At 41.6% G+C, this 26,718-nt stretch overlaps 1 protein-coding gene across 1 annotated transcript in view; it reads right to left on the bottom strand.

The window, feature by feature from the left end:
- OTOGL (otogelin like) overlaps positions 1-26,718 on the bottom strand; it is a 205,828-nt gene that overhangs the window by 43,426 nt on the left and 135,684 nt on the right. Inside the window, exons 38-43 of the mRNA XM_060245136.1 lie at positions 23,416-23,558; positions 22,953-22,976; positions 22,759-22,851; positions 20,655-20,844; positions 13,061-13,275; positions 11,153-11,294 (exon numbers count right to left, since the gene is read on the bottom strand). Of these exons, the coding sequence (XP_060101119.1) occupies positions 11,153-11,294; positions 13,061-13,275; positions 20,655-20,844; positions 22,759-22,851; positions 22,953-22,976; positions 23,416-23,558 (807 nt within the window). The remainder of the gene's footprint in view (positions 1-11,152; positions 11,295-13,060; positions 13,276-20,654; positions 20,845-22,758; positions 22,852-22,952; positions 22,977-23,415; positions 23,559-26,718) is intronic.

Here is a 26,718-nt window from a genome sequence, read left to right as displayed (position 1 = left end):
TCACGTCCACCACATGTTTTGTACATTTCCAGCATTTGTTAGACATATTAGGATACATTTTAGAAAGTTTTTGAGGAGTCACATACCATCTATAAAACACCTGGGCTAAAATCAATAAAATGAATTTTAACAGGGATAAATGTAAAGTTCTGCATTTAAGTAGGAAAAATCCAATGCATGGTTATAGGATAGGGGAGACTTGTCTTAGCAGTAGTATGTGCGAAAAGGATCTAAGGGATCTTAGTGGATCATACGCTGAACATGAGTCAACAATGTGATGTGGTGGCTAAAAAGGCAAATGCAAGTTTGGGCTGTATCAACAGAAGTATAGTGTCCGATCACGTGATTTGATGGTATCACTTTACCCTGCTCTGGTAAGACCTCACCTAGAGTATTGTGTTCAGTTTGGGGCACCACATTTTAAGTGGTGACAATGGACAGCCTTGTCTTGTACCCTTCTGAATAACAACTGATTCTGATAGTTCACCATTCACCATCACCTTTGCACTTTGAGAGGAATATATCGATTGTATCATTTTCAAAAAGTTCTCACCGCATTCCATACCACTCAATTGTTGTATCATAAATTGCCACCGAACGTTGTCAAAGGCCTTCTTTGCATCTAAGCAGATTAAGGCTAACTGCTTCTCTGGGTGATTCTCATAATACTCCAGTGTGTTACATATTGTCCTATCATTATCTTTCAAATATCTTCTTGGCAAAAATTCTGCTTGGTCCCGATGTATGATAGTAAAATTTTCTTCAGACGTTGCACCAGAATTGAAGCAAAAATCTTGTAGTCCGTATTCAAGAGGAAAATTGGTCTAAAATTCTTTACATCTTTCAAATCTATGCCCTCTTTTGGAATTAAAAATATTGTAGCTTCTTGCCATGAAAGTGGGGTTTCAGCTTCACTTTGGATCGTTTCTATAAGGTGCTTAAATGGAACCAATAGACAATCTTCAAAGGCTTTATAAAATTCTGCAGGTAGACCATCTGGACCAGGTGATTTACCATTTTTGAGAGGTTATTGCTTCAGACACTTCTCTTATCATTATTGGTTCATTTAAAGTTTTCCGCTGATCATCTGTGAATTTGTTAAGGTTATTCTGCCTAAGATAGTCTTCTAAGTCTTCCTTTGAGACCTGTTAATCTTCATATAGCTTTTTGTAAAATTGTTCCACAATTTGAAGTATCTCCTGTCTTTGAAATTTCTCTTTACTACTTTCATCTCTCAATGCTGTTATTACTCTCTTCACATTTTCTTTTCTCAGTTTATATGCCAACCATCTCCTGGGCTTATTGGCATGTTCAAAATAATTTTGTTTTGCAGATTTTAATTTTTTCTCTACTTCTTCCACAAATAATAGGTTAAGCTGGTGTTGTATCTTTTTTATTTTATCCTGAAACTCTTGTTTTGTTGGTTGTAATTTTAGGATCTTATCAGCTTGTTCTGCTTGCATCATTAACCTTTGGAAGTTCTCAGATCTTTTCTTCTTCTTCTTGGCATTAAATCTAATTACCATCCTCCTGAAATATGCTTTAGCTGTGTCCCATACCACCTGCATCTTCACCTCCTGCATTATCTTTTGTTTAAAGAAAGATTTCATTTCTTTTTTTGTTTCTTGGATAAAATTTTTATCTTTTAGGATTTGGGTATTTAATCTCCAGTTTCTTTTTCTTTGTATTCCTTTAAATTTTATAGTTACTGGGCTATGGTCAGATACCACTCTAGGTTAAATCTCCACCTCCGCTAATTCCTTCATCAGACCTGTAGATAGCCAGGACATATCAATTCTTGACCATGATTGATGACTAGGTGAATAATATGTAAAATCGCTTGGTTTTTGGTACTTTGTCCTCCACGCATCTACTAGTTCTAATTCTTCAGCTAATTTTAAAAAACTTGTTGGTAACTGTAATCCTTTGGATTTAGTTTGTCTACACAACTTCCTATCCAGTTGTCTGTCAAAAACCGCAATAAAATCTCCGAGTAAACAATATTCTGAGTAGTCTAAGCTTGTTAATTTGAGATGTAGGTCATTAAAAAAAAAAATTCTTGATGATCATTGGGGGATAGATGTTTGCTAACAAGATTTTTCTGCCCTCCATAGTAATTTCCACCAATAGGATTCTTCCATCTTCCAACGCAAAGCAGAATTGTGGATTAAATTTGTCTTTTACATATGCTGCCATGCCCCTCTTCTTTTTATTCAAACCTGTCATAACAAATAAATTGCCAAATTTTTTGTTCTTCAACAAATGTTGATCCTTTGTCAATATATGAGTTTCTTGTAAACAAATAATATCAACTTCCAATTTTGCTAAAGATTTAAAGATTTTCCTTCTCTCTACAGGAGAATTAAGTCCATTCACATTTGTAGAAACTATTGACGCCATTATGAATCTTTCTTATCACTATCTTTTTTATTTTTTTGATCCGTAATCTTGTTTGGTACTTTGTTGCCTCACTTGAATCTTCTTCCTCTGTGCTTTCATCTTTCCCATTATCCTTCCTTCTCTCTTCTTTCTTCCCAAATTTCTCCAAAAAGTTTTCTGCCTTAAAGATTGAGTTGATCATGTATCTTTTGCCTTCAAACATAAAGAGTAAACCTTCTGGCATCAGCCATGTATATGGTACTTCTCTCTCCCTTAAAAAGTTTGTCAGGGTGTGGTAATTTCTCCTCTTCTGTCTGACAGGTCAAGGTACCTCTATCAAAATTCTAACTGTGTTCTCTGCTATCACCACTGGTTTATCTCTTGTCTGTTTCAAAATGTTATCTCTAGTTACTCTTTTTGTAAGTTTCACGTGTATTTCGCTAAGCAATTGGTTCCATTTCGTAAAGCTTGATGGTACATGTTTAACTTGTTCAACCTCTTCTTCCATTTTTTCCAGTGGCACATGTAAAATTTCTGCAAAGGTCTCACAACATTTTCTGTAAGTCTTCAGACTTATCTTCTGGAACATTTTGCAGTCTCAACATATAGGCTGCTCTATCCATTTCTAGCTGAAGAAGTGCTGTCATACACCTTTGATTGTTTCCCAACTGTTCAACCATTTGAGTATTACTCACCACTTGGCCATCTAAGGCTTTCAGTGCCTTATTAGTTTCTGCTGTTTGCTTTCTATTTTCTTGGAGCTCTTGTTTAACTTCAGCCATTTGTTCTCCTATACTGTCTACCCTGTCAGTCAGTCGTGAAATGGCTGTTAATAGAGTATTTTGCATTTCTTTCATGTCTTCTTGCATATTTGCAGTTGTAAATTTAGTTGGGCCACTTTGGGGAAGGCTAGGCGAGGGGGTTGTGCCCCTATTCTCTCTGTTGTCTCATTTTTGGGGGGCCTCCTTAAACCCTGTTGCCATTTCTATTGTTAAGTTTCCTACAGTATATATTCCGTCTCAAACCTGATGAAGTTTAAATGTTTACAACTCACCAACACTGTTGCGTTTTCCAAATTTGTTGACATAATGTGTGCATCACTTTAACAGCATTATCTTTTAGGACTTTGAATAGCTCAACTGGGATATTGTCATCTCCGCTCACTTTGTTATTAGTAATACTTTCGAAGGCCCATTTGACTTCACACTCCAGGATGTCTGGCTCAGGGTCAGCAATTTCACTGTCATGATTGTCAAGGACATTGAGATCCTTCTTGTATAATTCTTCTGTGTATTCTTGCCACCTCTTCCTGATCTCTTCTGCTTTTGTTAGGTCCCTACCGTTTTTGTTCTTTATCATGGCCATCTTTGCACGAAACATTCCCTTGATTTCTCCAATTTTCTTGAAGAGATCTCTTGTCCTTCCCATTCTATTATTTTCATCTATTTTATTTATTTATTTTAACAAATTTTTATTTCGCCCATTCCCCATAGGGCTCAGGGCGGAGTACAACATATAATAAAACAAAAAAATACAATAAAAACATTTTAAAACAGACAACTCAACAGCACTCAGATTACCATGGCATCACATATTGCCCAGCCTAGCCATCTCACACAATGATATCTTATAGGGATGGCAGTTTTTATTCCAGTTCCTAGCACAGATGACAGTGCTGGCTGGGGAGGCCAACCAGATCAAGCTTTAAATAGAAATGCCCACAGACTTTAAATGTTAGCACTAGAACCTTGAAGCAGATCCGGTACTTGATGGGCAGCCAATGCAGACTATGGAGTGCTAGCCGAATGCCCACCCATAAAGGTGGTGCAGTCAGTAGGCGAGCCGCCACATTCTGCACCCGCTGCAGTTTTTGGATCAGTCTCAAGGGTAAGCCAGCGTAGAGCGAGTTACAGTAGTCTAGTCTGGAAGAGACCATTGCATGGATCACTGTAGCCAGTTCCTGGGGGGACAGATATGGTGCTAGCTGCCTGATCTGCCAAAGATAACAATGCTTTGCATTGTTCCTTCAGGAAGGCCTACTTATCTCTCCTTGCTGTTCTCTGAAAATCTGCCTTCGGTTGGGTGAATTTTTCCTTTTCACCTTGCCTTTTGCTTTCCTTTTTTCCTCAGCTATTTGTAAAGCCTCATCAGACAGCCACTTCGCTTTCTTGCATTTCTTTTTCTTTGGGATGGTGCTGATTGCTGCCTTCTGTATAATGTCACAAACCTTCGTCCATAGTTCTTCAGGCACTCTGTCTTTCTAGTTTTTGCTGACTGTAAGAAGCGTCTACATCTTTGACTATAGAGTTTATAATCAATCTGATTTCTGTATTGCCCATCAGGTGATGTCCATGTGCAGAGTCGCCTTTTAGGTTGTTGGAAGAGGGTGTTCGCTATGACCAGCTTGTTCTCTTGACAAAACTCTATTAACCTTTGCCCGCCTTCATTTTATTCTCCAAGACCAAACTTGTCAGTTGTTCCGGTCACTTTTTGACTTCCTACTTTGGCATTCCAGTCCCCTATGATGAGGAGATCTTTTTTTGGTGTTAATTCTAGAAGGTGTTGTAGATCTTCATAGAACTAGTCTACTTCAGCCTTTTCTGCATCAGTGTTTGGGGCATAGACTTGGATTACTGTGATATTGAATGGTTTGCCTTGGATACAGACCAAGATCATTCTGTCATTTTTGAGATTGCAATTGTATCCCATTACTGCCTTCCTCACTCTCTTGTTAACTATGAAGGCCACACCATTTCTTCTATGGGACTCTTGCCCACAATAATAGATGTAGTGATCCTCTGCGTTAAATTCACCCATTCCCGTCCTTTTTAGTTCACTGATTCCCAAGATGTTGATGTTCAATCTTGCCATCTCTTGTTTGACTTGATCCAGCTTACCTTGATTCATAGATCTTACATTCCACGTTCCGATGCAGTATTGTTCTTTGCAGCATTGGACTGTTCTTTCACCATCAGATACATCCATAGCTGGGCATCCTTTCAGCTTTGGCCCAGCCGCTTCACTCTTGCTGTGGTTACTTGGACTTGCCCTCAGCTCTTCCCCAGTACCATATTGGGCACCTTCTGACCTGAGGGGCTCATCTTCCAGCACCATATCTTTTAGCCTTTTGTTACTATCCATGGGGTTTTCTTGGCAAGGATACTGGAGCCATTTAATGTCTATGTCCTGTATAACACCTAGCACACTATTGGCAGTAACAACAAATATTTATTTGGAGCAGCAGTAATGGTAGCAGTAAGTCATAGATCCTGTTTTACACCATGCAGTTCTCTGGGACTATTGTTATTAAAGTCTGGTTGCATCTATAGCATAACAGGAAAAATATCCATTTCATACATGACAGTGAATGCACATACAATATATGTACAATATATACTTAATTTTTATTTGTGCATGCATTTAGTAATTCTCATGCTGTATTCAATGCATGTGCAGGTGAAGCTGTGATTTAGATTTTATGTTTATCAAGGTACTGCCCCCCCATTTTATTTTTAAAGTAAACATGCATTGGCTGTTACTTACAAATGGATGTATGCACATCTCTCTCTCTCGGCTTGGCTTCGCGAACGAAGATTTAAGAAGGGTGCAATAGTCCACGTCTGCTGCAGGCTCGCTGGTGGCTGACAAGACCAATGCGGGACAGGCAGGTCCGGCCACAGTGGCTGCAGGGAAAAGTCTGATTTAGGGTTGGTGCTGTAGCAGTGCGATTCTTCCTCAATCTCCTTTTGTCCTCAAGACCAGCTATACGTGCGTTCTCAAAAGAAGAGACAGCCTGGTGGATGGTGTGCCTCCATGCTTTGCGATCTGAGGCTAGGTCAGACCACTGGTGATGGTTGATGCGACAGGTGCCAAGGGATTTTTTCAAGGAGTCCTTGTACCTCTTCTTTGGTGCCCCTCTATTTCAATGGCCGGTGGAGAGTTCGCCATACAGGGCAATCTTGGGAAGGCGGTGGTTTTCCATCCTAGAAATATGCCCTGCCCAGCGCAGCTGCGTCTTCAACAGCAGTGCCTCGATGCTGGTAACCTCCGCCCGCTTGAGAACTTCAGTGTTGGTCACAAAGTCACTCCAGTGGATGTTGAGGATGGTGCAAAGGCAGCGCTGATGAAAGCGCTCAAGGAGTCGCAGGTGATGACGGTATAAAACCCACGATTCGGAGCCGTAGATGAGGGTTGTCATCACAACCGCTTTGTAAACATTGATCTTTGTGCCTTTTTTCAGATGCTTGTTGCTCCACACTCTTTTGTGCAGTCGGCCACAGGCACGGTTTGCCTTTGCCAGCCTGTTGTCGATCTCCTTGTCGATCTTAGCATCTGAGGAGATGATGCACCCCAGGTAGCTGAACTGCTGGACTGTCTTCAGAACTGATTCACCCACAGTGATGCAGGAAGGGTGATAATCTTCCTGGGGTGCAGGCTGGTGGAGAACTTCTGTCTTCTTCAGACTAACTTCTAGGCCGAATAGCTTGGCAGCCTCTGCAAAGCAGGACGTCATATGCTGCAGAGCTGATACCGAGTGGGAGACGAGTGCAGCATCATCAGCAAACAGTAGCTCTCGGATGAGTTTTTCCATTGTCTTGGAGTGGGCCTTTAGTCGCCTCAGGTTGAACAGGCTGCCATCGGTGCGATAGCGGATGTAGACACCATCGTCATCATCTAGATCTACTGCGGCTCTTTGAAGCATCAAGCTAAAGAAGATCGTAAAGAGAGTTGGCGTGAGAACGCAGCCTTGCTTTACACCTGTGCCTATTGGGAAGGTCTCCAAGAGGTCGTTGCAGTGTCTGACTTGGCCTCGTTGGTCTTCGTGTAGCTGGATGATCATGCTGAGGAACCTTGGGGGACATCCTAAACGTTCCAAGATTTGCCACAGGCCTTTCCTGCTAACGGTATCGAAAGCTTTGGTAAGGTCGACAAAAGTCACATACAGAGCCTTGTTTTGTTCCCTGCATTTCTCTTGGAGCTGCCTGAGAACAAATACCATGTCGGTGGTGCTCCTATTAGCTCTGAAGCCGCACTGGCTCTCTGGGAGGAGTTCTTCTGCAATGGCGGGCACCAGTCTGTTCAGGAGTATTCTGGCAAGGATTTTGTCTGCGATGGAGAGCAGGGTTATCCCCCGGTAGTTGGAGCAGTCTGACTTTTCCCCTTTGTTCTTGTATAGGGTGATGATGATTGCATCGCGAAAGTCCTGTGGTAATTTGCCTTGTTCCCAGCAGGTGACAAGTACTTTGTGAAGTGAGCTATGTAGTACTGTGCCCCCATGCTTCCAGATCTCTGGTGGAATTCCATCAACTCCTGCTGCCTTGCCACTTTTCAGTTGCTTGATGGCTTTAACAGTCTCTTCTAGAGTGGGGATCTCATCCAACTCTGTTTTCACTGGTTGAAGTGGGGTGAGGTGAATTGCTGAATCTTGAACTACGCGGTTGGCACTGAAGAGAACCTGAAAATACTCCGACCACCGGTTCAATATGGATGCCTTGTCTGTGAGGAGCACTTGGCCGTCTGCACTACGCAAGGGACTCTGAGTCTGATATGATGGACCATATACTGCCTTCAGGGCTTCGTAGAACCCTCTTAAATCACCAGTGTCTGCATACAGCTGGGTTCTCTCAGCAAGCTTGGTCCACCACTCATTCTGAATGTCTCGAAGCTTGCACTGGAGGTTGCTACATACAGCGCGAAAGGTTGCTTTTTTCGAGGACAGGAGGGCTGAGCAAGATGTGCTTGGTAGGCAGATCTCTTTTTCGCCAGTAAATCTTGGATCTCTTGATTGTTCTCATCAAACCAGTCCTTGTTCTTCCTTGTGGAGAACCCGAGGACTTCTTCAGAGATCTGCAGGACGGTAGTTTTTAGGTGTTCCCAGAGTGCTTCTGGAGAAGGGTCTGTGGGGCAACTGGGGTCCTCAATTCTTGACTGGAGTTTTGCCTGGAAGGCAGCTTTAACTTCGGCTGACTGGAGACTGCCAACCTGAAACTTCCTCCGAGGGATACCTCCTCTCCTGGGTGTGGGTTTAAAGTGAAGACGGAGATTGCAGCATACAAGACGATGATCTGTATGGCATTCTGCACTGGGCATTACTCGGGTGTGTAAGACATCTCGAAGGTCTCTCTGGCGCACCAGAATGTAGTCGATAAGGTGCCAGTGCTTGGACCGTGGGTGCATCCAGGTTGTCTTCAGACTGTTCTTCTGCTGGAAGATAGTGTTGGTGATGGTGAGCTGGTGCTCCATGCAGAATTCTAGCAGAAGGCGCCCGTTGTCATTGCAGTTGCCAATGCCGTGTTTGCCAAGTACTCCTTTCCAGGCTTCCGAGTCTTTACCTACTCTGGCATTGAAGTCGCCAAGGATGATCACCTTGTCCTCTGTAGGGGTCTTCCGTACGAGGTTGTGTAGATCAGCATAGAACTTGTTCTTTTCTGCAGGATCTGCTTGAAGGGTTGGGACATACACACTGAAGAGTGTTGCATGCTGCTTGTTTTGAAGTGGGAGGCGCATGGACATGATGCGATCTGAGTGACCTGTTGGCAGGTTTTCGAGTTTGGAGGCAATGGAGTTCCTGACCATGAAGCCAACGCCAGAAAGGCGGCTCTCAGCCTTTGACTTACCTGACCAGTAGAGGGTATAGCCAGCACCGTGTTCTTGAAGACTACCTTCCTCAGGGAAACGGACCTCACTGAGAGCTGCTATGTCGATATTCAACCTGAGAAGTTCGTGGGCAACTAGAGCAGAGCGTCATTCAGGGCGACCACCGTCTACTGTGTCAAGCATGGTTCTGATGTTCCAACACGCAAGCTTTAGTCTTTGCACACTTTGTGAGGCAGGTGCATGCCTTTTCTTTGTTGTTATTTTTTGACCGCAAGTAAGGATGCCCGTTGACCGCGGCTAGCCAACTGGGGTGGAGGAGACGAGCTTTGTTTAGGCCACCTTTTCTAGGCCCCTCTCTGTGTGGAGCAAGCAGTGCTGTCCCTAGATAAGGCTGCTTGGTCGTTCAGGGTGCTGCCAAAAAATGCTTTCGTCTCCGGGTTAGCATCAGGCGACCAATACCCTGAACCGCCTACATGCAGGATCGGGACTGCGGCTTCCAGTGGCACCTTCCACCTGCTGTTTCGCCCCTTGCCCATCGCTGCAGGACTTGATGCGTTGTGGGTTGTGTATGTGGATATGCCCTTCAGGCCTGCGCAGAGGAATTTTTTAGGTGAAGCCCAGTGTGCGCGGTACTGGCTCCACCCTTTCACCTGGGGGTCATCTGCCATGGCCCAGTAAGCCAGGACACCGGCAGCGAGTCCTCCAGGTGGTAAGTGTTACATTAACGAGCTCTATCTGTCCGGGTTTGATGTTAGAGTTTTCCTTCTCTTAGGCTGGCAAGGTTGGTGTGCCCAGCCTGCCCATCCGGTTATACCGCCGGACAATTCGGTCGCACCATGACGTAGCAAACTCTGTGAAAAACGGGGGAGACCAGCGAGAAGGTGTTGCTACGGATGTAGTAATGCAGGAGAGGCCATTGCAGTGACCATCTGCCAGGCATAGCCAGACAGTGACCACGCGGCATTCACTACACCGGGAGAGGAGAGGCTATGTATTGCGCATACACTTTCCCTGGGGGGGTAGGATACCCAGAGGGAGCCTACATGTATGCACATACATGTAGGATATATGTATGTTCACCGCAACATATGAACAGGGCTTACATTAGTATGTCAAATTTGACTTTCCTGGAAGCTGCAATACTGTAGTAACTTAAAGAATGAGCTGAGTGTTTCAGGAAGTCCTTGGTTTAATTAAAACTCTTATCATGAATTCACTATGTGATCTTACAGTATTTATTATTTATTTTTTATGCAGCCTATCCAGGACCCTGCCTGAGACAGCTCACAAATAGAAATAATACATAATTAAAAGGTATTAATTAAATTTCAACATTTAAAAAGCCCCAGCCCAGCATAAAATCACAGGTTATATAAATAGGCTACAGACAGCTTAAAACAGCAGTTTCCAGGGTAATATTTTTTTTAAAAAAATCATCCCCTTTATTAAAAATGTGAACAGAAACATCTTGGTCTGGAACCTAAAAGAAAGCAACAAATCATCCTAAGCAGAGTAACACCCTTCAAAATCTATTTCAGTCAATGGGTTTAGAAGGGAGTAACTCTGCTTAGAATGGTACTGTTACTCAACAACCCTCTGCATCTTTGATATGGGATAACACTGGCTTACTTTACAAGACTGCTGTAAGTATTACAAGGTAATATATGTGAAACATTTCAAATACTGAAAATATATAAATATTGATTTATAGTATTATTGTTTCTATAGAAATAGCAATACACAAGGTACTTCACAGTTCTTATCACAGATATGTAGTGCATAAGGTTCCTAGACAGGAGGGGGAAATGCATGTATAGAATGATTCTGTATGAGAGAGCTGGTGGTCTGTGGCATCTACCCACATGGTGAAGAGAATTTATTATGTAACCATATATATATTCTGAAGTATGATGAAATAGAGGAGAGGTTAAAATTCTCTTCAACAAACAGGCTGATACAACAACCTCCACACAACATACTCACCACGGTAATTTACCACTTGTTAAATAGCTCTATCTGTCCTTCAAGAATGGAGTGCCGCTTAGTGAAGTTAATGGCTAAGCACGGATTTGAAGTTGGATATCTCCTTTTGAAAACTAATATTCACAATGTTTTGGGGTTACCAAATCTTAAATGTAAACTATAACCTGACAGTAGAAGACAGTAGTATACTTACAACAATAATCTGGTGTTCTCCATTTAATGCAGATGTTATGTTTGTTGCACAGTGCCACATATGCAGAAAGAGCATCGCATTCATAATTCCAGAAATAAGTATTGTTAATCCACATTTTTTCACAAAAGTCTTGTGGTGAAACCTAGATATTTTTAAAAGATTGAACACTTATTTTTCTTTTGACATTACATCTTTTCTCATTGTGTGTATTTACAGTGAAAACACTATACAGAGAGTATATAGTGAGAGAGAGAGAGATGCTAAAAATCACTAATTCAGTGTTTTTGTTTGTACTTGTTCTGGCACAAAAATTCAGAATTTCCAGCCTAGAAATCACAACAATGTTACTATAATTAGGCCTGCTGTTTGTCCATGATCAAGAACTTGGCTGTATAGGGAATGAATAACCAATCCCCAAGTGCAGAAAATTTCTGGGCATGGAGATGCAAACATTCTGGCTGAAGGTAGATAAAAGGCTTACCAGCTAGTACCTCAGCTAGAGTATCACACCTAAAATACAGAGGTTGGGAAAGCCAAAAGGCTAAATCACATTTCTTCCTTTTAGTTCAGAAAAACTGGGAATTACTCTAGAGGAGGATGGACTCCCAACTGTAAGATTTTGCCCAGAATCTATCACAACACATTCTGAATAAAATGTAGTTGGTCTTAAAGGTGCTACTGGGCTCCTACTTTGTTCTACTGCTTCAGACCAACACGGCTGCCCACCTGGATCTACAAAACTTCTTGAGTAATTGCAGAAGCAGCTTTAATGAAGAAACATATAGCAAATACTTGTAGCAGGTATACACAAGGGTACTGCCTTGCCAAACTAATATAAAATGAAACTTACAAGCTACATACAGGTTATAAACTAACTCCTCCTTGTGTGTAGATGGCTCATCACTCCTCTTGCCTAAAATCTCCTGCTCAAAAATCTTTGAATTATTTCTCAAGCTGAGGTGTTATTACCCATCAAGGTCAAATTCCAATTCACAGACCACTTCAGTTGGTATCTATCATCCATTACTAAAAAGACAAGATTAAGCCCAAGCTTCCCACCATGACTTCCTCTCCACAGTGGCTTTCCTTCTCACCAATGTTCTCATACATAAAGATTATAAGATTACATAGGATATATATATATATATATATATATATATATATATATATATATATATATATATATATATATATATATATATGAGTTATTAAATAATAACATTACAAATACATGTGTTAGCACAGTTATAGATACATATGACAATGCAGTTATGAATATATGAGTATAAATAGGAATATGTTTTGGAGAATTGGCTCTTCATCAGCAATGATAATACTATTTAGAAAATCAACCAAGTATATTCAAAGTACAAACTTGAGATGTATCCTAGCCAGGGACCTATACCCAACACCAACAGAATATTACAAATTCTCTGGGCACGAAGATCTTAACTCTTACCTATTGGATATTTTGGCTCAAGCCATGAAGGACTAAGCATTTACAATTGGACTCCATCTTGACCACATTGAGAAGCAGTGGGGGAAAGTCCCAAAGTCTGACAAAATAAGGCCAGGGAGGACTTGAAATGCTGCAGCTCTATCAATTCTACAGTTCTGTTTGAATATCCTGCCACTCAAGGCTCTCAGACTGTGTTAAAGCATTAACCATTTATTGTCTGTCACACCTAGCTTTAAACAAACATTTTTGTCCTATTTTTATTTAATTTCCCGCCAAATAGAGCTTTGGGGAGAGTGAACTCTTATCTTTTTCTGTAGAATAAAACTATCAGGTATAACCAATATCATCTACACACAAATTTAATTCAACTATTTTATCTTTTATTTTTTACTCAGAATTGTTATATTTGATCTTGTGGATCTAGGATTTGATCAGTGCTTTGTACTTACTTTTTTATGACAGGGAGCAAAAGCCCATCTATGTAGCAGTTCCATACAATATGTACAGTTGTCTTCTGTACAGTTTCTTATAGGTCTCCTGGTTGTTACCTCTAAAGATTTCTCAATTTCCCAGCTTTTAATAAAAGCCTCAATTTCTTCCATATTTGTAATTATTGTTCTATTTTGCATTCTCAGATCATCAACTGGATCACCATTGCAAACACCTTGAAATTTGTGAACAAAACACATGAACGTTAAACATCTTACAGAAGTAGGAACTTTAGGTTATTTCATTAAATGGTATTAGATAAACTCCATCCTTTTTTCTATTAGCATGTGCTCCAGCTAGCTTTTCCTGTATAAACAGAAATGTATAGAACAAATTTAACCTACTTTACAGAGATATTAATTCCTTTAGATAGCCATTGTTTAATGCACTTTCCTGAGGATAGCAAATGCTGCCGTATTCCATTGTACAAGTTACTGGACTATCCCAGATTATAGAGGGGTAGTCATGTTAGTCTGTTGCAGAAAATACAACAATAAATCTTGCATCACCTTAAAGACTTGTATCTCTGTTAGGCAGCTCATTATTGCTTGTAAGAATTTCTTTTAAATTTATTACCCGCTGCTGGAGATATATCTACCATACAATGCCTGTGTAAGAGAAGTACCACTGTCCAAGATTAGCTAGAAATAACAGATGAACATATGAAGCTGCCTTATACTGAATCAGACCCTTGGTCCATCAAAGTCAGTATCGTCTTCTCAGACTGGCAGCAGCTCTCCAGGGTCTCAAGCTGAGGTTTTTCACACCTATTTGCCTGGACCCTTTTTTGGAGATGCCAGGGATTGAACCTGGGACCTTCTGCTTACCAAGCAGATGCTCTACCACTGAGCCACCGTCCCTCCCCAGATGATGAGTGACAGTAGGTGACAACAAACAGTGTTCTATCACTTTCTCTTTTGTCTTCTCATAAGTTACCAGTACATAGTAGCTTGACTTTTATCAATCCATTGGGTGGGTGGACATTCTAGTTTTAAGAATGTCTAATGTAAATAATTCAGGTTTGAGTCCCTGTCCAAGGAACTAGAACAACTGTAGTGTTTTGTAGGGCAGGGCTTGCTATATACAACTGATCAAGTAGATATTCAATGTAAAGCAGTGCTTATGTATCATATAGTTCCAAAGTGTATCAAGGCAGGCCTTGACACAATGGACATTCTATCTGAACAGCTCCAGGCTCCAACTGATGGGAAGGAAGAAGTTATTTTAAGTCTTGATGGAAAAAATGAAGAACTTCCTTCCCACAGGTCCCATAGGTTGGGGAGCCAACATGGTGTAGTGGTTAAGAGTGGTAGACTTTAATCTGGAGAACCAGATTTGTTTCCCCACACCTCCACATGTAGCCTGCTGAGTGACCTTGGGCCAGTCACAGTTTTCTCAGAACTCTTTCAGCTCTACCTACCTCACAAGGTGCCTGTTGTGGGGAGAGGAAGGGAAGGGTGGTTGTAAACCAATCTGAGACTCCTTAGGGTAGAGAAAAGTAGGGTATAAAGGCCAACTCTTCTTCTGAAGTAATCATCTGAAGTAATTGTGTAAGTGAGAACAAAGTGGTTATTATTCCTAATGGTTTGTAGTAGATATTTCTGGGAAATGTTGAAGTATAAAATCTATATACCCATAGTTGCTGGAATGGGATTCACTGTGAGCCTGATAACAGAGTGTAGTTTTCTCAAAAAAATCAGTGGTGTTGCATACATAAATAGGGCACTGGGGCCACAGGACCTGATGATGGAGCCTATGTAAAGCCAGATTAACCCCTAATGTGATAGTTTCTTATGTAATTCCTTTTGGTTTAGGGTTGGGGAGCCCACCCCTGCACTGACCAGCAACTATCTGCCACTCAGCAGATCTAGTAACATGGTTCCACCCCCACTGATATCCAAGGAGAAGCTGGCAGGCACTGGAACAGCAACAGTGGTCCAAATACCAGCGGATCCAGTACAGACTCTGGTCAGCAAGCCTAAAAGATAACCAGAGGACTTCCCCTGTGAGGGATAAAGCCATACTACCACCTTAAATCCCATGGGGATACACAGTCCTGCACAGGCCCGTAGCTAAGAGGGAGCCTATGGGGGAACAACCCCCTGACTGCTAGGCAGTGCCCCCTGACTTGGGGCCCCTAACCAGCCTCCAGTGCCTCGGCTGCATCCTTCTCCATTCTGCCGTCATCATACACTTTGCTGCTTCCTTAGGGGCTGGAAGAAATCTCTGACCCCTCAGCAAGCAGAAACAATGGGGCACTTTCAGCCCAGGACTGAAAGTTAAGCTTCCTGTTGCTGCTTCCTTAGGAGCTGGAAGAAATCTCTAACCCCTCAGCAAGCAGAAACAACGGGGCACTTTCAGCATCCAGGACTGAAAGTTAAGCTCCCTGTTGCTTCTGCTTCCTTAGGAGCTGGAAGAAATCTCTGATCCCTCAGCAAGCAGAAACAACGGGGCACTTTCAGCACCCAGGACTGAAAGTTAAGCTCAGTGTTGCTTCTGTTTGCTTAGGGGCTGGAAGAAATCTCTGACCCCTCAGCAAGCAGAAACAATGGGGTACTTTCAGTTCCCAGGACTGAAAGTTAAGCTCCGTGTTGCTTCTGCTTCCTTAGGGGCCGGAAGAAATCTCTGACCCCTCAGTAAGCGGAAACAACGGGACTGAAAGTTAAGCTCCGTGTCGCTTCTGCTTGCTTAGGGGCTGGAAGAAATCTCTGACCCCTCAGCAAGCAGAAACAACGAGGCACTTTCAGAGCCCAAGACTGAAAGTTAAGCTCCACCTTGGGCTGACGTTGGGCTAGAGGGTGCCTGCAAGAAGAGGCTGTTCTGGCCCTCAAGTGGGGCAGTGGAGGTAAGGAGTGGATGGCTCCATTGCAGGCTTTCTCTGCCAGGGCAGGGTAGTGTAGGCTGGCGCACACAAGTGGAGGTCCTGGCTGCAGTCTGGGGCTGGGGATCAGTGGAGAGGTGATGTTTGCCTGCAGGGGTTTTCTGGCCTGGTCTCGCTGGCCACCTGAGCGAGGGTGGGAGCTGCGCTTGGGCAGCCTCGGCTCACCCTCTGACAAGAAGAAATCCGAATCTGTGGTCTTGTAACCCAGAATTCAGTTGTGACTTGGTGGCGCTTTCCACCACCCTCCCCTTGTCCTGCCAGGCTTGCCTAGCTGGATCATGCTTCAGGTAAGGGCAGGAGACTGTGCGGCACATATCTAAACCTCTGAGTGGCTCCCCACCAGAGCTGCTGGAAGAGGGGAGGAAAGGGATCACCTTAGGGCAACTGTGGGGACGGGTGAGGCTGTATGGCAGCAAGCTGGCAACTTTCCTCCTCAGTGGTGGTAGGAGAGAAGGCCATGGAGGTTGGGGCCACTATGTGCCCCCTGAAAAAAATCAGGGCCCCCCAATTCTTCAAATCCTGGCTACAGGGCTGGTCCTGCAGGATTTTCCTGGGACTTCCTGAATGGGTGGAGCTCCAGGAAGTATTTTAAAAGGAGAATCCGATGAAGACCAGGGCAGATGTGCCAGGGTTCTCTCTGCTAGGGTGTGGAGAGGCCCAGCATGGGAGAGAAAGGATACAGGGTGAGTTTAATTCCCTTATCTCTGAGTACTAAGGCCACAAAGGCTTTTTACAAAGGTGCCCAAGGTCATGGATCCAACCCATTGGCCTGGTTTCTGACACTTTTGCTACCCTTCAGTGATCATGTGTAGTATTGGAAAGGTACCTTTGAGCTTTCCATATGTAATCCAGCTTTTTACAATGATTACGATCTTCAACATGGCTGAGATTGTTTCACAAGCAATGATGTGGGTAATGACCTCATTCTGGGCAAGTTGGCCAAAACAGTTTAGGTAAAAATACAGTAAAGTAGTGACACTATCAGAGAGGTCCATACATAGTTCTTTCTAGAGCGCCAAGAAGATGAGCGCTGTTTCTCAGTGCCTGATATACTGGTATACTGAGAAGATGGCAGCTGCTTGTATTGTTTATTGGTACTGAGAGAGAATTATGGCATTTCAGTGTATTGTTTGGTGGTGTCATTAAATCAGAAACAGCACAAACAAGTCTCTGGGTCATTACAGAATTAAGCTATCTGTATGGATTCTCCAGTCTGTCCTGACATGTGGCTACTGATACTACTACTGATAATAAACTGATAATACTACTGTGTGAGTGTATTCTTGTTGCAGTAGCGTGCAGAAGGCTTGATAGCTTATTGTTCTCTTTTTAGAGAAATGAAGTCTTGTTTTGGAAAGTATAAATGCTGCTCAAGTTAGCTTGTTATAAAAGACTCAAGATCTAAAAAGTTGATACTTGATCTTCCACTGTTAGCTCAGCAGGTATTTTAGCAGTTTATTGGATAGCACGTGGCATAATTATTTAATTAATTATTGATTATTGACTGATTTTAATGTGAATTTTAATGCGAATTTAATGTTTTTATTACTGTATTGTTTACTTGAAGTGTTGTTAGCCGCCCTGAGCCTGCTTCGGCGGGGGAGGGCGGGATATAAATAAAATTTTACATTACATTACATAATCTCTCACTATAGTCTATACCAGGGGTGTCAAACATGTGGCCTGTGGGAGGGATGTGGCCTGCACAGGGCTCAAATCCATCTCCCAGCAACTTCCTTCTTTTGCTTCCTTTTCCATGGCTGCTGCTGCAGCCACATCCTAGCTTGCTTTTTTCCCAAGCTCCCTCAGTGGCCCTTTGCTTCCTGCCTCTTGCCACCCCCCTCCCTTTCTCTCTCTCACCCACAGAGGCACACAGAGAGCTCTATGGCTGCTTCTTGTGAGAGGGATACCAAGACAAGCCTCTCTCTCTCTCTCTCTCTCTCTCTCATGTGCACACACAGAGCTTCTGCTTCCAGCTCCAGGGACAGAGGGAGAGAGAGAGAAAGAGGGAGGGGGAGGGGGAGGGAGAGAGAGAGAGAGATAATAAAGCAATGTCTTATTCCAAGTATAAGCTTTTGTGTGCAAGTGTGCTTCTTTAGAGGGTGGGAGGGTGGATTGATTGATTCTTCTAACAAGTACAGTGTATGCAGGTTTTTTAAAAAAAGATTTCTTTGTTCCTATCTGGATTTATTTCCTTTTAAAAAGACCCTAATTAGGAATTAGAACACTTGGATTGGTCAGGGCTTTATATCAGAGAGTGGAGTAATTTCGAATGCTCAATGATAATAGCACATGTTAGTAATGAGGCAAGAAACCTAGGTCTCCATTCAATCAAGGAGGATGCATTGTCTTGAGTTTTATTATCAATTGCAATTCAGCAGTCTCTATTATCTCCCTTTGTCTCTAGTCACTCTTTTTAATCTCCCTTTGAAATTCCTTTGTAAGAGCACTGCAACTGAATGCTCTGGTTTCTAATGTCAGACTTATGTTCATTTATTCTTTGCATCCTCCTGGACTGAATCCTCCTGAATGGAACTGGGACACAGGTTTCCTGTGTCATTACCAATGTTGGTAACCCTCTGCACATTACAACTAATCCAATAAAGCCTGCTATTGTCATTCACTTGCTATTGCCACTCGGCATCTGAAATCGCCTTTATAATGTTATATCTCTGGTACCTTGTATTGCATTTTATGGCACGCATGGCCTGGCTCAACAAAATGACATTTATGTCAGATCTGTCCCTCATGACAAATGAGTTCAACACCTCTGGTTTATACAATACATAGAATGCAGTGTATAGCTTCAGTGCTATTTTCCGTTGGATAAAATAAAATGATACCTGTTGTCAAGAAACAGGTCCTTTAAGATATATCTACGTGTTTGCTTTTATGCTTGCAAATCTCATGCCATATGTTTGCAGGAGTCAATACCCCATGTGTATTGGATCATTACTTGCCTGTCTGGATCTGCATACCAAAAAAAAAACAACAACACCCAAAACCCTATAATGGTCTTTCAGGATTCTATGTAGCTGACCTTAAATACTACCATTCTTCAACAAATGTGCAGTTGCTTGTTTTAAGTTTATCAGGAAATCCAACTGTAGTCACCAAGTCTTGAATGAATTTCTTACCAAGGTAGCTGTTCAGTTTAGCAAAACTAGAGAAACCCTTATCAGCAAATACTGCTGTTGTGTGAATGGTTATTATGTTATCTTGTCTATATAAATTCAAGCATTGGCATAGAGATGCCACAGTACATTTTCTGGACTTTTGAATCCACTCTCTATTTTTTCTTCTTTATGCTCTACAAATAAGGATGAACTTCATACATCCAAAGTAGTAGTTAAAGACTGCTTTTGAAGTGTACCACATACCACTGGCAAAGGCAATTCTAGTTCTTGAATTCTAGTGGAACTAGGCAATCTCACTGTTTTGTTTCCAATGAATTAGTAAAAAGGGAATAAATATAGCCTACTGATACTTTCCCTGAAAACACACATAAATTTGAATTAGTACAAAGTTTTGAAATATTATTTTACTCCCAAAATTAGTATCAGCTTAAACATGGGGAAACTGCATATTCTTTCTTATTCTTTCACTAGTATCATCTTGATTATACAATGTTATTTTAATGGGGATTTTAATTTATTTTAGATTAAGCATTCCCGGCTTTTCTCACAGGCACTAATATAAAGTCATAGTCACTTTTCTATCCTTCTTTACGCTTTTTGAAATATACCCATTTTTTCCTCATACTTTGAAATCCAAGGCATGCTGGTCAGAATGTTGAAATATTAGACACATTCAGTAATGCTGAAACCATCTTGGTGTTTCATAAATTCAGTCTAGCCAATACTATATTCAGAATTTCTAAGAATTTGTAGAATTTATCCCAATGCACTTCTTTTCAAAATAACAAAACAAGACAAATCAGTGATTGGCACATCTGTTTTGTAGCACAAGCTACTCTTTGGGCAACTTGGAACTCTGTTACAACCATGGAAATAAGGAATAAGTTGAATTCATGAAAGAAAGGCTAGGGACCTAATCTTAATGGTTTGGATCCAAACTAGAGTTTCTGCAGGCACAAGGACTGCCTGTGAACTGCAATGTTACCATCTTCCCCCATCCTACAGCAGCCCAAATTGCCCCCTGAAATCCTGTTCCTGGGGGAGAGATGACCCTCAGAACAGGACTGGGGAAGGATTTCAGGCTGCCATGGGAAAGGGGAGCCATTCAGCGTGAAGAAGTCCTTGTGCTCACAGAAATGCTTGTCTAGATCCAAACCAATAAGTGTTATGCTCTACTCCATCAAAAATTCTCATCACCTGCTAGAAGCAATTCTTTCAGCAACAATTAATGTAAACTTCATTCATGCATCATTTCTCTCCTAACAGGTAGTTGCACTGAGGGCTATTTACTTCATTTGCAAGAGTGCAATGTTCTTCATATTAACTACACAACTGCATGATATTGCTAAATAAAAGCACACTCATTAGTCGTGATGCCTACATCTGGGATAAGCTAAAAAAGAAAACTGTCCAATCACAGATAAGCTGGGGGGTGTTTCTGACAGGGCACTAGAGAGCAAAGCACACTATTGCTTCATAAATAAAATGGGTCCATTAAATTAAAAGAAGAATTAAGAATAGAAATCAATTTCTCACCGCAAAGTCCTTCAGTCGTGGTGGTGGTGTTAGAGTGAAAGCCATACTGGATATCTATAATGCCTGTAACATGAGCCCACTTAATGTTGATCCCCGCTGGTGTGTTAATGACATACATAGCACCTGTATCTTGAATGCATAAGCCATGTTTAGAGAAGGGCAAAGGCTGAATCACTGAATCCACAACTACCTAAAATAATCCAAAAATATAACAGGAATGAAAAATACATTCTTTCGACCACTGCAGGTGGGAATACTTTTCTTAAGCATTATTTTTCAACTAGGAATAAGGCCCATTATGAGGAAAAATACAATGGGCTCTAGAAAGAGGCTCTGGGCAAGTGCCCCCCCCCTCCCCACAGCCTGGAGTAGTTGCAGCAGTACTCTCAAGCAGCTGGCTGTTAACAAGGGCTTAGAAAATGCCTATAAAACCCATTACTGGGAGACTGCATGTTGTGGAAGCAACAAGTCACCAACCTCTTGACTCAGCAATCACAGCTCTGAACTCTGCTCCTGTGACCCTTGGACCAACTCTTGACTTTGACATCTTTCTCCCTATACTTGTGAATAAACTCAGACTGTCATATCTTGCTTCCTGTATAATGCTTTGAACTGGATTCTGCTTTCTTGGTAACTGATGTTTCGACTGAACTTTCAATCTGACGCTGAAATTTGGTTTGGACTGACCCTAGATTCTGACACAGTTCACATTAGTCACAGCAGATTGTGAGGATATGGGCTGTGAGCCTCCCTGCAACCTTTAGGGTAGATTATACTAGGAGAAACAGTGATAAATCTACAGAGAGTTTTCCTGCATTGTATGGCTGAAATGGTATTAAATATATTTAATATTCATTAAATATAGCAGTGGCCTCTCTCCTCTTCCTGTATTCTAGTGGGGAAAATCTTTTTCAGGGGTCTCCTACTTTTTGAGCCTACAAGCACCATTGGAATTCTGACACAGGGTGGTGGAATTCCAAAGAGGTGGATGCAATCACAATGGCTGCAACAGGAAGCAGAGCCAACCACAAAATGCCAGGGAGAGAGCTTATATATAATTCTAATAGTATCTCTCTTCAATGTTTCAGGTAGATGCCTTTTAATCTGCACAGCCAATCAGAAGCCCTGCTGGGCAAATGCCTCACCTAGCCCTACCTAATTTCTGAAAATGCTTGGCTGGCACCAGGAGAGGGGTCAGCAGACACCATGGTACCCATAGTCACCACACTGAGGACCCCTGATCTTTATCTCTTTTCAATTACCCTCTTTGGCTTCTGGTGACCAGTGCATGAAATTTTATTTCTTTTTACATATTTAAAGGAAATCAGGTGACAGTTGAGGAGGTTGATTAAGAAGGATTATTTCCTGGAGGGAGACACATGGAAAGTGACTTGGAGAAGCTCTCAAAGTGAGGGCCAAAGAGAGTGAGTTTGGTCCAGCTCCCACTGGACAATTTATCCAAACAGAGAGACCACAGGGAGATGGAGGTGGAAATCAAAGTGGTAGAAACCTTATATGGCCATGTAGATAGGTAGAGGGATGCCTTTTAGTGTTGACCGGGGATTTAATACCTTCAGTTTTGCTTCCTCCTCCTCCTCCAAGGACACACGACAGATCTAATAGATGTCATTAAACAGATTGGTATTTTTTGTTGCAAGAGCTTCAAGTCAGACTAGATGTCTGGTGCATGAGATCCAAAGCATGTGGTGCCAGAGTGTGAGAAAATCAGAATCTATATAACGTTTTGAAGTCCTGAAAGTGCTGCTATTTTATTATTTTTAAAATTTGGTCCAAAAAATCAGCTAGGACTTACAATTGCAATATAACCAACACTCATACACACAGACATGCATGCATACCAAAGTCTTAAAAATTAAATTACAGGTATCTATGGCCATGAACAATATATTCTCAGAACACATAGATCACAGTTCTTTCTCCATGCCATCTGTGACTCTATGGATAGCCGATATACATTAAACAATATAACTGTTAAGTATAGTATATTTATTTGCATCAGTTAATTATCTGTGTGATCATTAGAATATTCCTTCAATTACAGTTTTTAAAGTATTATGTTACAATTTAGGATTTCTTAGTTTACCTTTCTTGCTAAACGGTTGATGAGTACTGAATTGGAAGATGTTGTTACATTAAGTTTCTTAAAACAGAGGCCTAAAGCACTTTCTGGTGGAACCTTGAAAGACAAAGACAGAATTTCAGAGGTGACATGAAAATCAGTATTTAGAGTAGCACGGGCATATATGTTGTTGGAAATGTTGTTGGAAAAATACTCACTATTTTCCTAATTGAATTGGCACTCTGAAAAATATTTTAGAAGTACATTAGAAGAATTGCTGTTGCATAAAATAGCATAATTCTACTATGCTATAAACATTATGAGTTTAAACACAGAATATTCTACAATTCTTAGTTAAGTTGCTTGGATATAAACCAGTTTCTTTACAAAACCACAGTATAACAGATTGCGCCAATAATCTCTAATGTTTAATAATGGAAAGATCTGCATTTTCAGTATTTCGATTCAGCATTTCTACTAATTGCTCCATCTCTGTAGAATTCTGACAAAATCATGAACACTATGCAAGTTTAGGAGTTCCAGTTTTTTTATTATGTTACACAAGTGAGCCTTTATTTATTACAAAATATGTGTTTGCAAATACAAAAATATGAACATTATATGGCTTTAAAAAAAAAAACCTAGAACACTTAATTTTGCATTGCATTACAAGTCTCGTACCTGGTTAGTGGGACATTTTTCAATATGAGCGACAATAATTTCCATGGGTAGCTTGACTAAAATGTAGGATGCTACTTTATATAGCGCTACATTATTTCCATCAAATGTAATAATACTCAGTTCAGACAGGATAGAGCATTGACCTAAGAAAGAACTGACAGTTAATAAGATCACAACTAAACAGGGCATTTCTTATTTTTCTCCACAGTAAAATGGGGTTGCATTTACCTGCAACAGTTGTTCATCAAATGGTCTTCTGTGCAGGCACATATGGGGACTGCACTTTTGCAGGCCAGTCATGGAGAGGAGCTAGCGAGCTTTATAGAGAAGTTTCTAGAGCCCAAGAGTGCCTCCACCCCTCTCCATCTTCAGTGTAGCCTTTCCCACCCCAAAGGTCACATGACAGGAGAGATGAGCACTCTTCCCTCAGTTCTCCCTTTGCTGCCATAAGGAGTGAGCATGAGTAGAGAAGCCTAAAGTGGGGAAAGGAGGAAGTGAGGTGTGCCTACACAGAAGACCACTTGATGAACAATGGTTACAGGTAACTGTAACCCTGTTTCCATCCTCATGGCTTCTGTGCAGTCCCACATGGAAGAATAGCAAGTTCACTTACCAAGGAGGAGGGTGTGGGCTGGATCAGTGGAAGATTAACTGTAATACTGCCTTCCCCACAGCTACTTCACTCCAGGAATTGATGTCCTTAGAGTAATGCTGTACAAAACCTGAGGGCATTTTTTTTTAATTTTTAAGATTTATTGGTTTCTTAACACAAACATCAACCTCTTACAAAATACTGTATCGTTCTGCCATGTCAGTCTTGGTGTATAAATACAAAACATAGATTTCTTCTTATAATTTCATCCAATTTAAGTACCAAAACCTCTAAATTTAGAATGTCTTATGCCTAAAACAGAGAGTGGAGATGGATTTAAACATCTAAAATTAACCACCTGGTTTTAAACTAAACATGGTATTATATCATTTATTCATCACACCGAATTCTTATTATCCTTTTCTTTTGTCTTCCTATCAAACCATATATATAACTTCTTCCATTTATTGCTTGCTACTGCTTTAGCCTTCCCTTTCAAGAGGGTTGAAAGTATATCTGCTTCAGCAGCTTGGAGTACTTTTTCAATTACTTCCTCTAAATTTGGACACCTCTCTTTCCTCCAATATTTGGCTAATAAGATTCTAGCAGCTGTAAGAATATAGATTATCAGATGCTCATCTTCTTTTGGTATAACTTTGCTTACCATGGATAATAACATGATCTCTGAAAACTGAGGACATTGACCAGGTAATTGCTTTGCATACATCCTTGAGAGGTAGCCTGGATGAGAAGGCTGCTGATGAAGCCCAAGCCTTCATAGAGTGCGCAGACACAGTGGACAGCTCCTACTTGTTTCAGTGTATGCTGGTTTAATTCTGTAAACTATCCATCTACATAAGGTTTGTGCAGAGGTGGCCTTCCTTTATTGTGGCCTCTGAAAGAGATGAATAAAGTTCTGTCCCTCCTAAAGCCCTTTGTTCTTTTTAAATAAAAGAAGTGAACTCTTCTAACATCTTAACATGTGCAGTATCTTTTCTGATGTAGAAGTTGGGGAAGGGAAATAAATGGGAGGGTGATGTCCTGTCCCATGTGCAACTGAGAGACTATCTTAGAGAGGAATCCCAGGTCTGACCTCAGCACCACTTTATTTACGTTAAATTTTAGGAAAGGGGAGGGGGGGGGTCACAGCAAAGTGCACTAAGTTCCCACCCTGCAGGCAGAAGTGATAGCCACCAAAAATGCTGTCTTATATGAAAGAACACAAAACCAGACCTGACCATTGGTTCAGATGGTTTATGAATCAATCTTGATGAAACCAGAGATAAACTTCATTGCAGTACAGGGTGTACAAGTGGGTATAAATTCAACAAACCTTTAAGGAACCATTTGGACTCCACAATAGAGGAAACTGTGGAACCTTTACTGTTTCGTGAATAGCTGAGCTTGCAGCCAAGTGGATTTTAATTGATGAAGTTGCTAAGCCCTCATCTTTCAGGGTAAGGAGGTTAGTTTCTGGACTAACCTGTAGTTCCTTTGCCCATATTGAGAACCTCTTCCATTTATATTCATACTCTGCATGAGGCAATCATTACTTCTGTCACCCTCCATGTCAGTGGTGATAGGGGTTGATCAACCAAGCTCTCAAGACATAAGCCCAGGATGTCGGATTGGGCCTACTTGTAGAAGATCCTCTTCCAATGGGAGGGATTTGTGAATTCTTGCCAGGTTCCAGAGCAGTGGGAACCCAACCTGTCTCAGCCAATACGGTGCTAGAAGTATGCAGGTAATTTTGTCTGCCTTCCATTTGGTGACCACCCTGTGAAGAATACCAACAGTGAGGAATGCATAAAACAGATGCCCATGCCAGGGTAGCCGGAACCTATCCCATGAGTTGCAGTCTGCTGCTGCCCTGGAGCAAAAACAGGGATATTGGGATATTTAATGTTGGCTGTAGTTGCAAAGAGATATATTTCAGGGAATCCCCGTTCCTGAAAAATTGGGCAGTGATTAAGCACTCTTGGCTTATGGACACATGCCTGCTTAGAATGCCTGCTAAAGTGTTGTGTTGCCCTACTGTGTGTATGGCTGTTGTACCCTATGCCTTATTGCTGAATGCCAGATGTGAGATGCTTCTGTGCATAACCTGCTGAATCCTGTGCCCCCTTGCTTATTTATGTAAAACATGACTATTGTGTTGTCCATAGCCAGAAGAGCTCACCGACCCTGAAGTAATTCTGTAAAAGAGGCAAGAGCATTCCTTATAGCCCTAAGCTCCAATAGATTAATGTATAGTTTAACTTCAGCTTCAAACCACAGGCCCTCAGTCATATGCAACCCACAATGTGCACCCTAACCCATTAAGGAGGTATTTGTCTCAGAGGCTGGAGCCACAGCACATGCTTTGCAAAGTGCAATAGTCCAAAGACAAGAAGCTGAGTCAAGAGTTCAGTGTCAGAGTCAGGAGAAAAGAAGTCATACCAAGGGGTCATTCAAAAGACATAGGAAGTTCAGAGGTTACTCATGAACAAAGGTCACAGAGACAAGAGGTGAGAGGCGAGGAAAAGAGATGGTCTGTGGTAACATAAGCAGGCCAGGATTGATGCAGTGGTCATAGAGTCATCAGCAGAATGCTTCCACACTCAACTCATCACCTGCTCCCTCATTTATGCTGGGTTCACAGCTGTGCTGTGTTGGGCTAATGCTTAGGCCATTGCCCTGCTTGTTTGCGACATATGCCTCTGAGTGGCCAG

The sequence above is a fragment of the Heteronotia binoei genome, chromosome 8 (assembly GCF_032191835.1).
Source record: "Heteronotia binoei isolate CCM8104 ecotype False Entrance Well chromosome 8, APGP_CSIRO_Hbin_v1, whole genome shotgun sequence".
Taxonomy (NCBI): Eukaryota; Metazoa; Chordata; class Lepidosauria; order Squamata; family Gekkonidae; genus Heteronotia; species Heteronotia binoei.
Note: the sequence above shows the minus strand (reverse complement) of the source record. Positions and strands in the feature narration are given on the sequence as shown.